General features: G+C 42.1%; 1 protein-coding gene across 1 annotated transcript; it reads right to left on the reverse strand.

Moving 5' to 3' along the window:
• Positions 1–2,134: 2,134 nt before the first annotated feature.
• On the reverse strand, positions 2,135–14,522 carry LOC123482867 (zinc finger and SCAN domain-containing protein 21-like). The gene is made up of 5 exons (XM_045211854.1): positions 14,214–14,522; positions 8,881–8,975; positions 8,545–8,620; positions 6,969–7,850; positions 2,135–4,422 (listed from the first exon to the last, which is right to left on the reverse strand). Exons 1-5 carry the CDS (start codon positions 14,473–14,475, stop codon positions 4,013–4,015), a joined length of 1,725 nt encoding a protein of 574 aa, XP_045067789.1. The 5' UTR covers positions 14,476–14,522; the 3' UTR covers positions 2,135–4,012.
• Between the last annotated feature and the right edge of the window lie 83 nt (positions 14,523–14,605).

A 14,605-nucleotide genomic window follows, 5' to 3' on the forward strand; every position in this document is an offset into this window, starting at 1 on the left:
AATGTTTGATTTGTTACATTAAATAATTCAGTATTGACTCGAAGAAATTATGGCAATCTTCCGTTTTTATCGCCAGTAAAAAAAACTGCTAACCATTGGCTGCTAACAGCTGAGAACTGCTAGCTAACTGGCAAGCATAAAAACAGTCAACAACTTTGGGAATACAGACCCCCAGAAATTGGCAGATTTTTTTATTTATTATAGAGGCCTACTAAGACAAAAGAAACGTGACACAATGTGTAAATGATAACACATTAGTGCAGGAAATTGATTAAAATGCTAGAAGTGAATGCTGGAATTAAACAACTATGCAAATTAGTAAAAGGAGTGTGCATTAAGTAAATTGATGCCTGGCCCAAATAGAAGCCTGCATCTAACAAAACACCACAACATAAAGAGAGACCTACATTGCCTTGCAACTCATCCTCCTTGGCGTTTTTCCTATTTTGTTGCATTACAACATGTCATTTAAATGGATTTTTATTTGGATTTCATGTAATGGCCATACAAAAATAGTCAAAATTGGTGAAGTGACATGAAAAAAATAACTTGCTTTAAAAAATTCGAAAAAATAAATAACGCTAAAGTGGTGCGTGCATATGTATTAACCTCCTTTGCTATGAAGCCCCTAAATAAGATCTGGTGCAACCAAATACCTTCGGAAGTCACATAATTAGTTAAATAAAGTCCACCTGTGTGCAATCTAAGTGTCACATGATCTCAGTATATATACACACCTGTTCTGAAAGGTCCCAGAGTCTGCAACACCACTAACCAAGGGGCACCACCAAGCAAGCGGCACCATGAAGACCAAGGAGCTCTCCAAACAGGTCAGGGTCAAAGTTGTGGAGAAGTACAGATCAGGGTTGGGTTATACAAAAATATCAGAAACTTTGAACATCCCACGGAGCACCATTAAATCCATCATTAAAAAATGGAAAGAATATGTGGTCCTCTGTAGCTCAGCTGGTAGAGCACGGCGCTTGTAACGCCAAGGTAGTGGGTTCGATCCCCGGGACCACCCATACACAAAAAAAAAAATGTATGCACGCATGACTGTAAGTCGCTTTGGATAAAAGCGTCTGCTAAATGGCATATTAATATTATTAATTAATATTAATTAATTAATATGGCACCACAACAAACCTCCCAAGAGAGGGCCGCCCACCAATACTCACGGACCAGGCCAGGAGGGCATTAATCAGAGAGGCAACAAAGAGACCAAAGATAAACCTGAAGGAGCTGCAAAGCTCCACAGCGGAGATTAGAGAATCTGTCCATAGGACCATTTTAAGCCGTACACTCCACAGAGCTGGGCTTTACGGAAGAGTGGCCAGAAAAAAGCCATTGCTTAAAGAAAAAAATAAGCAAACACATTTGGTGTTCGCCAAAAGGCAGGTGGGAGACTCCCCAAACATATGGAAGAAGCTACTCTGGTCTGATGAGAGTAAAATTGAGCTTTTTGGCCATCAAGGAAAATGCTATGTCTGGCGCAAACCCAACACCTCTCATCACCCCGAGAACACCATCCCCACAGTGAAGCATGGTGGTGGCAGCATCATGCTGTGGGGATGTTTTTCCATCGGCAGGGACTGGAAAACTGGTCAGAATTGAAGGAAGGACGGCGCTAAATACAGGGAAATTCTTGAGGGAAACCTGTTTCAGTCTTCCAGAGATTTGAGACTGGTACGAAGGTTCACCTTCCAGCAGGACAATGACCCTAAGCATACTACTAAAGCAACATTCGAGTGGTTTAAGGAGAAACATTTAAATGTCTTGGAATGGCCTAGTCACAGCCCAGACCTCAATCCAATTGAGAATCTGTGGTATGACTTAAAGATTGCTGTACACCAGCGGAACCCATCCCACTTTAAGGAGCTGGAGCAGTTTTGCCTTGAAGAATGGGAAAAAATCCCAGTGGCTAGATGTGCCAAGCTTATAGAGACATACCCCAAGAGACTTGCAGCTGCAATTGCTGCAAAAGGTGGCTCTACATAGTATTGACTTTGGGGGGGTGAATAGTTATGCACGCTCAAGTTCTGTTTTTTTGTCTTATTTCTTGTTTGTTTCACAATTTAAAAATATTTTGCATCTTCAAAGTGGTAGGCATGTTGTGTGAATCAAATGATACAAATCCCCCAAAAATCCATTTAATTCCAGGTTGTAAGGCAACACAATAAGAAAAATATCAAAACACTGGATGTGGTGCAAACAGAATAATAGCAAATTATAATGGAATAATTATTATTTCTGATCAAATAAAAGTAAACCCACAGGAGGATGTTTGGACACTGACTGACAGAACATTTAAATATTATTCCAGGAACATCCTTCCACCAAAAAGCACACAAACACATGCATTTGCCTTCAATCATTTCAATAGAAAACATCGGCATCCACAGATTGATGTTAGAGTGTATTTACCCTTACAGAAAACCCATCTCAAAAGGAGACATTTAGTATGCTAGCTATTAACTACAGTACAGTACCTTCATATGATATGCCTAGGGCCAGGAGTGCTTCCTGACCAATTGGTTTGACCAGAGGGGTATACTACAAAGTAGGATCAAAGCCAGCTAACTTTGATAAACAACCAGAAATAACTATTTTATCATTCATAAAGAAATCTAAACTTAGATATGTGTTTTTGGTTGTTGAGTTACGTAGACCATGCCCATTTCAAGCTGATCTTTCAAAAAAAAAAATATATATATCTGAATATTTAGGCAAGTTATCAGGCTAACTCCTTGAGCCTTCATCTTCATATAACCCTCTGGACAACTAGGGCCCTGAATCTTTTCCTGGTCAGGAGAAACTGCTTAGGGGGAATGTAAATGTTATACTCCTCGAGTCCTCTATCCTCCTTCTCAAAACCTATTGGAGGAGAAGGTCAGAGGAGAGGGAACTCTGGCTCTCTCATCCAATAGATTTTTAGGAGGCACAGAGAGAGGATGCGAGGAGTATCCAATTGAGATTCTCCCATAGTGTTCTACTAAATTATCAGTGTACGAGTACACCGAGGTGTGTTATCCATCTTAGTAAGGGCCACAGTGTTCACAGTTAAACATCAGCCATCTTAGAAAGAGACATGCAAAACACTTGTTTCTAATTGTGCGTTCAAGACAACTGGGAACAAAAAAAAACACCAAGGTCAAATCATGACGATCTTAAGGTCGGAGCTTTAGAAAGAGGCCCAGGTTCCTGGAATTCCGAGTTGGATGACCGTTCAAAACTAAATTTTCCCTGTCGGAACTAGTTTTTTTCCAAGTTCTCAGTTGTCTTGAACGCACTGAAGTCGAAGAGTTCAGAACTCCCAAAGGTTTTGAACGCGGCATAAGGCTCAGAGTAGGCGACAGCCAGGCAGGAAAAGCCTTTTCTAAACATGCTGGCTCATCATTCACATTCACTGTTTTAACAGCATCCAGCTCTCACCTCTCGCACATACACTTCGTTTTCAAAGTCTGTCGGCAAGTGGTTTTCCTGAGAACAATATGAAACATCTATATGGATCTAATATGCATTGAAGGATGGATCTACAACGTATTGAAGGATTTTATACATAGTTAAATAGATTTCTAGATTACAGGCAGCCTACGTGTTCTGTATCCCATTCAAATATTCTATCTTCTACTATTCAGTCTTTCACTGTCTGGGTGTGGTCTTTCACCTCCTCAATGTCTTTATGTCTGGGTGTGGTCTTTCACCTCCTCAATGTCTTTATGTCTGGGTGTGGTCTTTCACCTCCTCAATGTCTTTAAGTCTGGGTGTGGTCTTTCACCTCCTCAATGTCTTTATGTCTGGGTGTGGTCTTTCACCTCAATGTCTTTATGTCTGGGTGTGGTCTTTCACCTCAATGTCTTTAAGTCTGGGTGTGGTCTTTCACCTCCTCAATGTCTTTAAGTCTGGGTGTGTGGTTGTCGTGTCAAGTTCTTCAGCACCCTGTTCCCACAAAGGGAGCAACATAAGTCAAAAGTAGTGCACTATAAAGGGAATAGGGCATTTCGGACTTGTTCTAACGGTTAAGACGTTGGCCAGGGGGTGGGTTGGCGTGTGCGGTGACCATGTGTCTCTCTAAATTCTTCAGCACCCTGTATTTTTTGCCACAGAGGGTGCAGCCAAAGGGTTTCTCCCCTGTGTGAAACCTCATGTGGATCTTCAGTTTCCCATTGCACCGGAACTGCTTCCCGCAGTCTTTACAGTGGTACGGTTTCTCCCCTGCGTGGGCCCTCTGGTGCTTCTTCAGGTTCTTCCTGAGCGAGAACGCCCGTTGACACTGGGAGCAGCAGTACGGTTTCTCTCCGGTGTGGTTTAAACGGCGGTGCCGCCGCAGCTTCCGTTTCCGGTAGAAGATCTTGCTGCAGTCCCAGCAGATGCGCAGGCGACGGTGACACTGTCCCACCAGCCGCATGTCCTTGAGCTTCACTGGAGAGGATGAGATAAGATAGGAAAGCATAAAATACGATTATTAATGCAAAATTCCAGTAATTTCCCCAAAATTCCCAGAAATCCTGGTAAGATTCCCAGAATAAAAGAGGGAATTCTGGAAAAGTGGAAAACCTGGCAAATTTGGGAGTGTTAACAGAATTTTGCACCCTTGGATAAGATAAGACAAACTTAATTATCCACTAGGGTAAAACAGTCTTAGACACAGTACTACTGTATTCCTAATAAAAACTATACATTGAATACTCGACACATACAGTGCCTTCAGAAAGTATTAGTTCCCCCTTCACTTATTCCATTTGTGTTACAGCCTGAATTCAAAATGGATAAAATTGATGCCCCATAATGACAAAGTGAAAACGTGTTTTTAGAAATGTTTGCTAATTTATTGAAAATTAAATACAGAAATCTCATTTACATAAGTATTCACAGCCCGTAGGCAATACTTTGTAGAAGCACCTTTGCTAGTGATTACAGCTGTGAGTCTTTCTGGGTATGTCTCGAAGCACATTCCACACCTGGATTGCGCAACATTCTACCCATTATTATTTTCAAAGTTCTTCAAACTCTGTCAAATTGGTTGTTGATCATTGCTAAACAACAATTTTCAGGTCTTGCAATAGATTTTCAAGTAGATTAAATCAAAACTGTAACTCAGTCACTCAGGAACATTCACGGTCTTATTGGTAAGCAACTCCAATGTAGATTTGGCCTTGTGTTTTAGGTTATTGTCCTGCTGAAAGATGAATACATCTCACAGTGTCTGGTGGAAAGCGAACTGAACCAGGTTTTCCTCTAGGATTTTGCCAGTGCTTAGCTCCATTCCTTTTATTTATTTTTACCTGAAACACACCTGAGTCCTTAACGTTCCACAAGCATACCCATATCATGAGCAGCCACCACTATGCTTGAAAATATAAAGTGGTACTCAGTAATTTGTTATATTGGATTTGCCCCAAACATCACACTTCGTACTCAGGACAAAAAGTTAATTGCTTTGTCACATAAAAAAAATGTTTTATATTACTTTAGTGCCTTGTTGCAAACAGGATGCATCTTTTGGAATCTTTTTTAATCTGTACAGGCTTCCTTCTTTTCACTCTGTCAATTAGGTTAGTATTGTGGAGTAACTACAATGTTGTTGATCCATCCACAGTTCTATCACAGCCATTAAACTCTTTTAAAGTCACCATTGGCCTCATGGTGAAATCTCTGAGCGGTTTCCTCCCTCTTTGGCAAGTGAGTTAAGAAGGACGCCTGTATCTTTGAAGTGACTGGGTGTATTGATACACCATCCAAAGTGTAACTAATAACTTCACCATGCTCAAAGGGATATTCAATGTCTGCTTTTTTTGTTTTACCCATCTACCAATAGGGGCCCTTCTTTGCAAGGCATTGGAAAAGCTCCCTGGTCTTTGTGGTGGAATTTGTGTTTGATATTCACTGCTCTAAGGTACCTTACAGATAATTGTATGTGTGGGGTACAGAAATGAGGTAGTCATTCAAAAAACATGTTAAATACCATTATTGCACACAGTGAGTCCATGCAACATTATCTTATTTGTTAAGCACATTGTTACCCCTGAACTTATTTAGGGTTGACATAATAAAGGGGTTGAATACTTATTGACTCAAGACATTTCAGCTTCTCATTTGGAATTAATTTATAAAAATGTCTAAAAACATAATTCCACTTTGACATTATGGGGTATTGTGTGTAGGCCAGTGACTTAAAAATGAATAGCCATTTAATCCATTTCAAATTCAGACTAACAAAATGTGGAAAAAGTCAAGGGGTGTGAATACTTTGAAGGCACGGAGTATACAAACCATTAAAAACACCTGCTATTTCCATGACAGACTGACCAGGTGAAAGCTATGATCCCTTAATGATGTCACTTGTAAAATCCACTTCAAAATCAGAGTAGATGAAGGGGAGGAGACAGGTTAAAGAAGGATTTTTATGTCTTGAGACAATTGAGACATGGATTGTGTGTGTGCCATTCAGAGGGTGAATGGGCAAGACAAAATATTTAAGTGCCTTTGAACGAAGTATGGTAGTAGGTGCCAGGAGCACCGGTTTGTGACAAGAACTGCAACGCTGCTGGGTTTTTCACGCGCAACAGTTTCCCGTGTGTATCAAGAATAGTCCACCACCCAAAGGACATCCAGCCAACTTGACAACTGTGGGAAGCATTGGAGTCAACATGGGCCAGCATCCTTGTGGAACGCTTTTGACACCTTGTAGAGTCCATGCCCCATCAAATTGAGGCTGTTCTGAGGGCAAAAGGGGGGGGGGGTGTAATTCAATATTAGGATGGTGTTTCTAATGTTTGGTATACTCAGTGTACAAACAAGAAGGGAGGACTAAGGCTTCAATTCCTTGCATCCTCCATCCTCACCACCTTCTCGAAACCTTCTGGAAAAGGTCAGAGGAGAGGAACTTTGGACTTACTCCTCCAATAAGGTTGAGGAGGCGAGGAGATCCGATTCAAGGAATTGAGAGTTACAGAATTGGTGAATACCTGAACAGGTTCTCATCTGCTTCTCCAGCTCATGGGGCAGCAGTGGTGGAGTGGAGGGGAAGCGGTGAGGTGGAGTGGTGGTGGGGGTGAGGGGGGCACGGTGCGGTGTTCTGGAGGAGGTGAGGGTGTGTCGAAGTGCTGTGGAAGTGGTGTCACAGCCTTTCCTGCTTCTGGTCACTCTCAACACTGGTCCTCCTCGGTCTCGCTGCTCCTCCTTTGCGGCTGGGTTTAGTATAGTGCTTGGTTGTGTGGCCGCATGTACATGGGTGTTCTCTTGGGCGAGAATGGGCTCTTGTAGTGTGCTTAGTTGTTGTGTTGTTGCTGTGTTGTCATTGTGCTGTTCTGTACTTTGTTGTGCAGCATGCCTGACCATCACAATCTCCTCCTCCTTGAGCTCCGGTGGTCCCGGGCATCCTGGCGGCTCTACTTTGAGAGCAGCACCAGTGATGTCACAGTCAGTGAGTGCTTCCAGGCGTTCAACAGGTCTTCTAAACATGGGTTCTAGTTCTATAGTTCTAAGGGTGTTGGGTGGTTGCTGTTCCGAATCCACCGGCGTGCTGATGGCGATGGGAACAGACTCCAGTTTTTCCCTTTCTTGGTCCAGTTCTTTTAGTTCTTCTTTTAGTGTGCTGACTGAGATAGGAAGAGGAAATAGAAGCCGTTTCTGGGGCACTGGATGTGGGGTCTGGGAAGTACCGACCTGCATCTCCTGTTCAGTCAGTCCGTCTGTCGGGGAGTTTAAGGATACGTTGTCATTTGAACACAGTGACAGGGTGGTGGCGGCTCTGTCTTCAGTGTGTATGCAGTGGGGCTCCCAGATCTCTGAGTATGTTGACGGTTCAGACTTCACTTCCGAGACAAGACATTCATTTTCTTCACTCTCTGGAAAAACAAAGAAAACAGATGCTGTTGGCCTCGTAACATTCATCTTTGTCATATCAGTGTTTGCAGAAAATGTTGAAATTGAGAAACGTAAAGCACTAATATTGCCCATATACACACACACACTCGCCCTCCAAATCCACTTGATACAGGAGCCTATAGATGATTGTTTTACCCTGACTGCACTACAAATGTCCCAATGGCGAACGTGCATAAAGATGGCAGAATTCATATATGATGTCATTGTTTTAGCACTATCCACTGAGTTTGTAAACTATGGCGCGCGACATGGTTCAATGTGCTAATAATCTACCTTTTCGGTTTTTCTAAATGCAGCAGTCGCTGAGCTAAAATTGGGATCATGTATACGGTGCTAATGAACATACAAATAAATTATAATGAGAGTAATGTACCCTACAATACGCCGAACATAGCAAAACAAATCATTTGTGGTAAGTGCATGAGGGCCATCATCTTTATGTACCTCTACTACTGGGACAATAAAACTATTGACTTGACATGATTACAGTTCTAATCCTGTCCAGAGAAATTATCTTTCCATTCACTACTCCACACCATTTCAATCAAATGCATTTTATAAAGCCCTTTTTACATCAGCAGTTGTCAAATTGTTTTACAGTTACCCAGCCTAAATCCCCAAAGAGCAAGCAATCCACTTGTCTGGTCCACTTACGTTGCATGCTGTTCCCAAGACGGTCACTGCCTCCCTCCTCAAAGACACCAATCTTCACCACCTCCCAGTCCAATCTCTACAGGCACAACAATGGATATAGTGTTTACTGAAGTTGTCATTAGCATTTAGATGCAGCTACAGAAGGAAACAAAACTGACACTGAACATTACAGGGGCCATTAAATCATCAAATGGTCAACTAAAAGAGCAGTTGAGTTTTACACAATCAAGAGCATTCTAACCACAGAACTAGAATGAGTAGAACAGGCTTCCCCATTCATGTCAATGATGCTGTTCCGTTTTAATCATTCCATCTCTACAATTCTAACCATCTCACCTCATCTTTAAGATGAATGTCTATGTCTTCACCATCATCAGCCCTTGGCATAGCAACAGAGCCACTGAGGGCCTCCCCACCATCATGTTGAGTTGCTAGGGACAACACAGCAGGAGTTGAACCACACAAAAGTACACAGAAGAAAACAAAGGAAATGTCTGGAATACTAATGTGGCAACAAATATTAGTCTAGATTCTGGAATACCAAGGGAACAGAAGTTAGAACTAGCTAGATGTAACACCTGTTGTAGGTCCTTGGTTCTGTTGCCCTAGGTGAGACCAAAACAATGCTAAACTAGAAAAGTCACAGTAAGCAAAATGACATTGAAAAGAAAACTAAAACACATATTTTACAGACACTGACGTTTGATGCAATTTAGGTTCTGTTAACATATAGACTAATATGTTATAAATTGTGTTCTTACACTGGTACAGTTATGCCCTATGAGAGATGTACAACTGCGCATGTGCGAAAATAAAGAGAGGGCATTTTCCCGCGTTCTGGTTGAAACACCAACGATGAACATGTGTGTTTATTCCTCCGTTAAGTAAGCCGGTATTCCTGTCCTGAAGATGATAGCACCAACAGGTTATGGGCCCAGGAGGGAACATGGAAGCCGATGGAATAGATTATGTTTCGACGGAGATGAAAAAAACTACGAGTTATGGGAGACGAAGTTTTTGGGACACTTGCGTTTGCTAGGGCTAAAGGCCACCATATTGAGCGTGGATGAAGATGAAGAAGACGGAGAGAAAAATGAAGAAGCCTACGCCGAATTGATACAGGTTTTGGATGATAAAAGTCTTTCCCTGATAATGAGAGAAGCAGCAGATGATGGGAGAAAAGCGTTGAAGATAGAGGGAACATTATGCAGGTAAAGGGAAGCCACGTGTGATTAGCCTCTACACTGAGCTAACTTCTCTTCAGAAAGCTGCTGACGAAAGTGTTACGGATTATATAATTCGTGCTGAGACGGCTATTACAGCACTGAGGAATGCTGAAGAGACTAAGTGACGGGCTGTTGATTGCAATGATTCTGAAAGGTTTGCCCGAATCATTTAAGCCGTTTGCCATCCACATAACGCAGAGTGACGAGCCGACAACTTATGGCAAGTTCAAAACCAAGTTGAGGAGCTATGAAAGCACCGAGAAGTTTAGCGCCATTTCCACTGACGACAACGTGATGAAGGCAAGTAACATTAAAGTTAGCTGGCCAAGAGGAAGAGATAAAGGGACCGAGATAACCTGCTTCAACTGTGGCCAGAAAGGGCACAAGGCCCGGGAATGTACTGTTACTGGAGAGCACAGAGAACGGAGACAGTGGTGTAGTTTTTGCAAGCGCTCCACTCATACTGACGCAAATTGCAGACGAAAAAGAAGAGACAATGTGAAACAAGCAACAGATGCTGAAGGCCACACATTTGCATTCAAAATAAGTGACTGTCAGGTTCGTGGACTGAAACATAAAGGGCTGATACGGGAGCAACGTCACATATAGTCACGGACATCGGGAAGTTTAAGGAGTTTGACGAGACTTTCAAACCGGAAAAACATTCCGTGGAGCTGGCTGACGGAACAAGAACGAATGGTGTCGCGGAGAGGTGCAGCGGAGGTTTACCTGAGAGACAACACGGGTCGTCGGGTGAAAACAACGCTGACGAAGGCGCTGTACGTGCCGTCGTTTCCACAGGACATTTTCTCTGTTAAAGCAGCGACAGCCAACGGAGCTTCAGTCAACTTTCGACAGGGGTGTAACAAGCTCATCCACAAGAACGGTACCACTTTTGACATCGAGGAGTACGATAGACTTTACTAACTTAACACTGTAAGTGATGAAAAATGATGATGGCTGTCATGGGTGCTATGATATTCACACATGGCACAAAATTCTTGGCCACTGTAATTTTGAGGATGTGTCAAAGTTAGAAAATGTGACAGAGGGAATGAAAATCACAGGTAAGATTGACAAATCTACCCTCAACTGTGAAATCTGCACACAGGGAAAATTTGTTCAGAGCAGAAACAGAGAGCCTGATGAAAAGGCAAAAGCAGCTCTTGAGCTTGTGCACACTGATTTGGCTGGCCCTATTGAGCCAGAGGCGAAAGATGGGTTCAGATATACTCTAGCATTTACGGATGATTATTCAGGGGCAGTTTTTGTGTATTTCCTAAAAGCAAAAAGTGATACTGTAAAAGCTACTGAGAAGTTTATTGCTGATGTGGCCCCTTATGGAAAAATAAAGTGTGTCAGGTCAGATAATGGCACAGAGTACACAGCCAAAGAGTTCCAGTCACTGCTCAGTAAGAATGCCATAAGACATGAAACTTCAGCCCCTTACTCACCCCATCAAAATGGGACCGCTGAGAGAAATTGGAGAACACTGTTTGAAATGGCAAGATGCATGCTACTTGAGAGCAACCTACCAAAGAAATTGTGGACATATGCTGTAATGACTGCTGCAGTAATTCGCAATAGGTGTTACAATAAGCGTGTAGGACAGACTCCACACTACATGTTTACTGGGAGAAAGCCTGATCTTTCAAAGATGAAAGAATTTGGATCTGTTTGCTATGCATACAGACAGAACAAGAAAAAGTTGGACTCAAGATGTGAAAAGGGTATTTTTGTCAGGTATGATAAAAATAGTCCAGCATACCTAGTCTACTACCCAGACACTGGAAAAGTTCTTAAAAACAGATTAGTCAAGTTCGTTACAAAAGGTGTAGTCGAACGCCAAACTCAGACAGATTTGGAAATGAGTGATGATCTTCATGGGGAGAGATTTCAATCCCCCATGCCAAAAGCCAAGATGGCAGATCAAAATTCGAAGAGACACAAGATGTGCAAATCGAGACTTCAGATAGTCAGAGTCCACGCTATCCAGACAGAGAGAGGAAGAAGCCCCAGTACTTAAAAGACTATGAGTGTAAAGTGAAGTGTGATGACCAGATACCACCTAGTGTTGACTACTGCTACAGAGTAATGTGCAATGCACCACAAACCTTCAAAGAAGCAATGATTTCACCAAAATCAGAGATTTGGGCTACTGCTATGAAGGAGGAGATGGATTCCCTTAGGGAAAATGATACATTCACATTGACCACACTGCCAGAGGGTAAAAATGCAGTGGGGGGCAGGTGGGTCTATGCAGTCAAAAACAATTCAGATGAGACTGAGACATACAAGGCAAGATATGTTGCAAAGGGATATAGTCAAGTGGCAGGAATAGACTATAAGGAGACTTTTTCTCCAACTGCAAATATGACATCAGTACGTTGTTTGATGCAGCTAGCAGCTCAGTATGACTTAGAGTTACATCAGATGGATGTCAAAACAGCATATCTACATGCTCCTTTTGACTGTGAAGTGTACATGGAGCAACCAGAGGGTTTTGAAGTCAGGTCAGATACAGGTGAGCAACTAGTCTGCAAACTGAACAAGTCACTGTACGGCCTGAAACAGTCAGGAAGGAACTGGAACAAAATGTTGCATGATCACCTTAGTGAAAATGGTTTTACACAGAACCCAGCTGATCACTGTGTTTACAACAAACAAACTGCAACAGAAAGGATCATTTTGATAATTTGGGTCGATGATCTAATTATCGCTGCTAGTGATAGTGACTCACTCACAAGTGTAAAAGAAATGTTAAGTGAAAAATTTAAGATGAAAGATCTTGGGAGGCTTAGACATTTCCTAGGCATTGATTTTACACAAAGTGAAGGGAAAATAAAGATGAGCCAAACAAGGTACATAACCAAGATACTGGAAAGGTTTGGTATGTCAGACTGTAAAACAAGGTCAACACCATGTGAACAAAAAACAAACTTTGATGGTGATGGTGAACCTATTGATTCAAAAAGGTATCGTGAAGTGATAGGCAGCTTGATATATGTTATGACATGTACAAGACCGGATATCAGTTGGATTGTCAGCAAGCTGTCACAATACCTATCAGAACCAAAAGTGTAACACTGGATAACAGCTAAACATGTGTTGAGGTACTTGAAGGGGACAATGAATCAGGAGTTGTGTTACAAAATGGGGGTGGAAAAACTCAACCTCGTAGCATATAGTGATGCTGATTGGGCAACAGATCAAAGTGACAGACGAAGCATAACAGGGTATTGTTTTAGTTTAACTAAATGTGGACCTGTTATTTCATGGAGGTCTAAGAAGCAGCCAACAGTAGCTTTATCTACATGTGAAGCAGAGTACATGGCACTGGCTGCTACTACACAAGAAAGTTTGTACCTTGTACAGTTATTGGGCCAGATGGATAGTGAGTGCCAATATGCACCAGTAACAATCTTTGAAGATAACCAAGGTGCAATTGCTCTGTCAAAGAACCCAGTATGTCGTCAGAGATGTAAACATGTTGACATCAGATATCATTTCATTCGATCTGCGCTCAGTGATGGCAAAATAAGTATTGAATATTGTCCAACGGCAGACATGGTTGCAGATGTTTTGACTAAACCTGTAACGAAGTTCAAAAATGAAAAATTATTGGGTTATATGTTTGGAATGTAAACTGACATTTGTGAGATGTATAACTGTAAGCTAAATGTGTTGATAGTTAGGTTGAATACGACTTGTACAGTATAAGAGCAAGTGGGGGTGTTAACATATAGACTAATATGTTATAAATTGTGCTCTTACACTGGTACAGGTATGCCCTGAGAGATGTACAACTGCGCATGTGCGAAAATAAAGAGAGGGCATTTTCCCGCGTTCTGGTTGAAACACCAACGATGAACATGTGTGTTTATTCCTCCGTTAAGTAAGCCGGTATTCCTGTCCTGAAGATGATAGCACCAACAGGTTCTGAACGGAAAATTGCGTATTTTCCAGACGTTGAAGAAAATTGCGTATTTTCCTAACGTACATTTTTTTCGTATTTTCTGGAGTTCAATATATGTATTTTCCAGATGTTGAAATAAGGCTCATTTTTGGTTCTGAATGAAAGTTGAAAAGACTTCATGTATAGACGTTTATGGACAAAATCTGAAAAAAACAGTAGTTCAGATTTGGTCTGGACCAAAGCCAGTCCGAATTGCACAAAAAAAAAAAAGACCTCCAAAAGGAGTCGGCCCTTGCTTACTGAGGTGCCTACAGTGTTACCTGAAATTGCAATTATGAACGCCCATCTGTGGTAGGCCTACCGTTCCTAGGCCGCCTACCGTTCCTAGGCCGCCCCCACCAAAAAATACCAGTCTGTACCACGTGTAGCCTTATTCTACAGCCTATTAATTCACAGACAACAAACTAACGCGGAGACTGTTACATTAGGCTTACTTTAAACAATTTATTTGTTAGAAAGTCACTCACCACGTCGTGTCACTTCAGTGGTTTCCCGGTGTGTGCATATTGCCCTCTCCAATGCATTCTTCAGTCTATATGCCTGCACCGTTTGTGTGGCGTGGTCTCCGGCACAAAGAGCAACGGGTAAAACTCCATTTTGGATAGTAGCGTTACCCGAAGTGCCTTGGAAAATATGTGTTATCTCCGATACGGCGACATTCAACAGAATATCCAAAACCGTCTTAACCTGTGTTTGAAAAATGTTGACGAAGTCTTCGCGTTCATCCATAACTGGCTAACTAATGAAGTTTGGATTACAACTGGGAAGAAATTCTGCGCGCGCAATTTCTTGACGTCATCCGATCAGTTTGCCCCAAGTGTCGCGAGGTTACCGATTGAGCGAGCGAGCCCACCTGCAG

This window comes from Coregonus clupeaformis, chromosome 39 (genome assembly GCF_020615455.1).
Source record: "Coregonus clupeaformis isolate EN_2021a chromosome 39, ASM2061545v1, whole genome shotgun sequence".
Classification (NCBI taxonomy): Eukaryota; Metazoa; Chordata; class Actinopteri; order Salmoniformes; family Salmonidae; genus Coregonus; species Coregonus clupeaformis.

What these genes read in the sequence shown, in the direction of transcription:
- LOC123482867 (XM_045211854.1), bottom strand. Translation starts at nt 14,475, where the DNA reads ATGGATGAACGCGAAGACTTCGTCAACATTTTTCAAACACAGGTTAAG. An exon ending in CACTGAAGTGACACGACGTG is followed by an intron (nt 8,976 to 14,213) that starts GTGAGTGACTTT and finishes TGTTGTCCCTAG; the next exon opens with CAACTCAACATGATGGTGGG. An exon ending in TCTTGGGAACAGCATGCAAC is followed by an intron (nt 7,851 to 8,544) that starts GTAAGTGGACCA and finishes TTGTTTTTCCAG; the next exon opens with AGAGTGAAGAAAATGAATGT.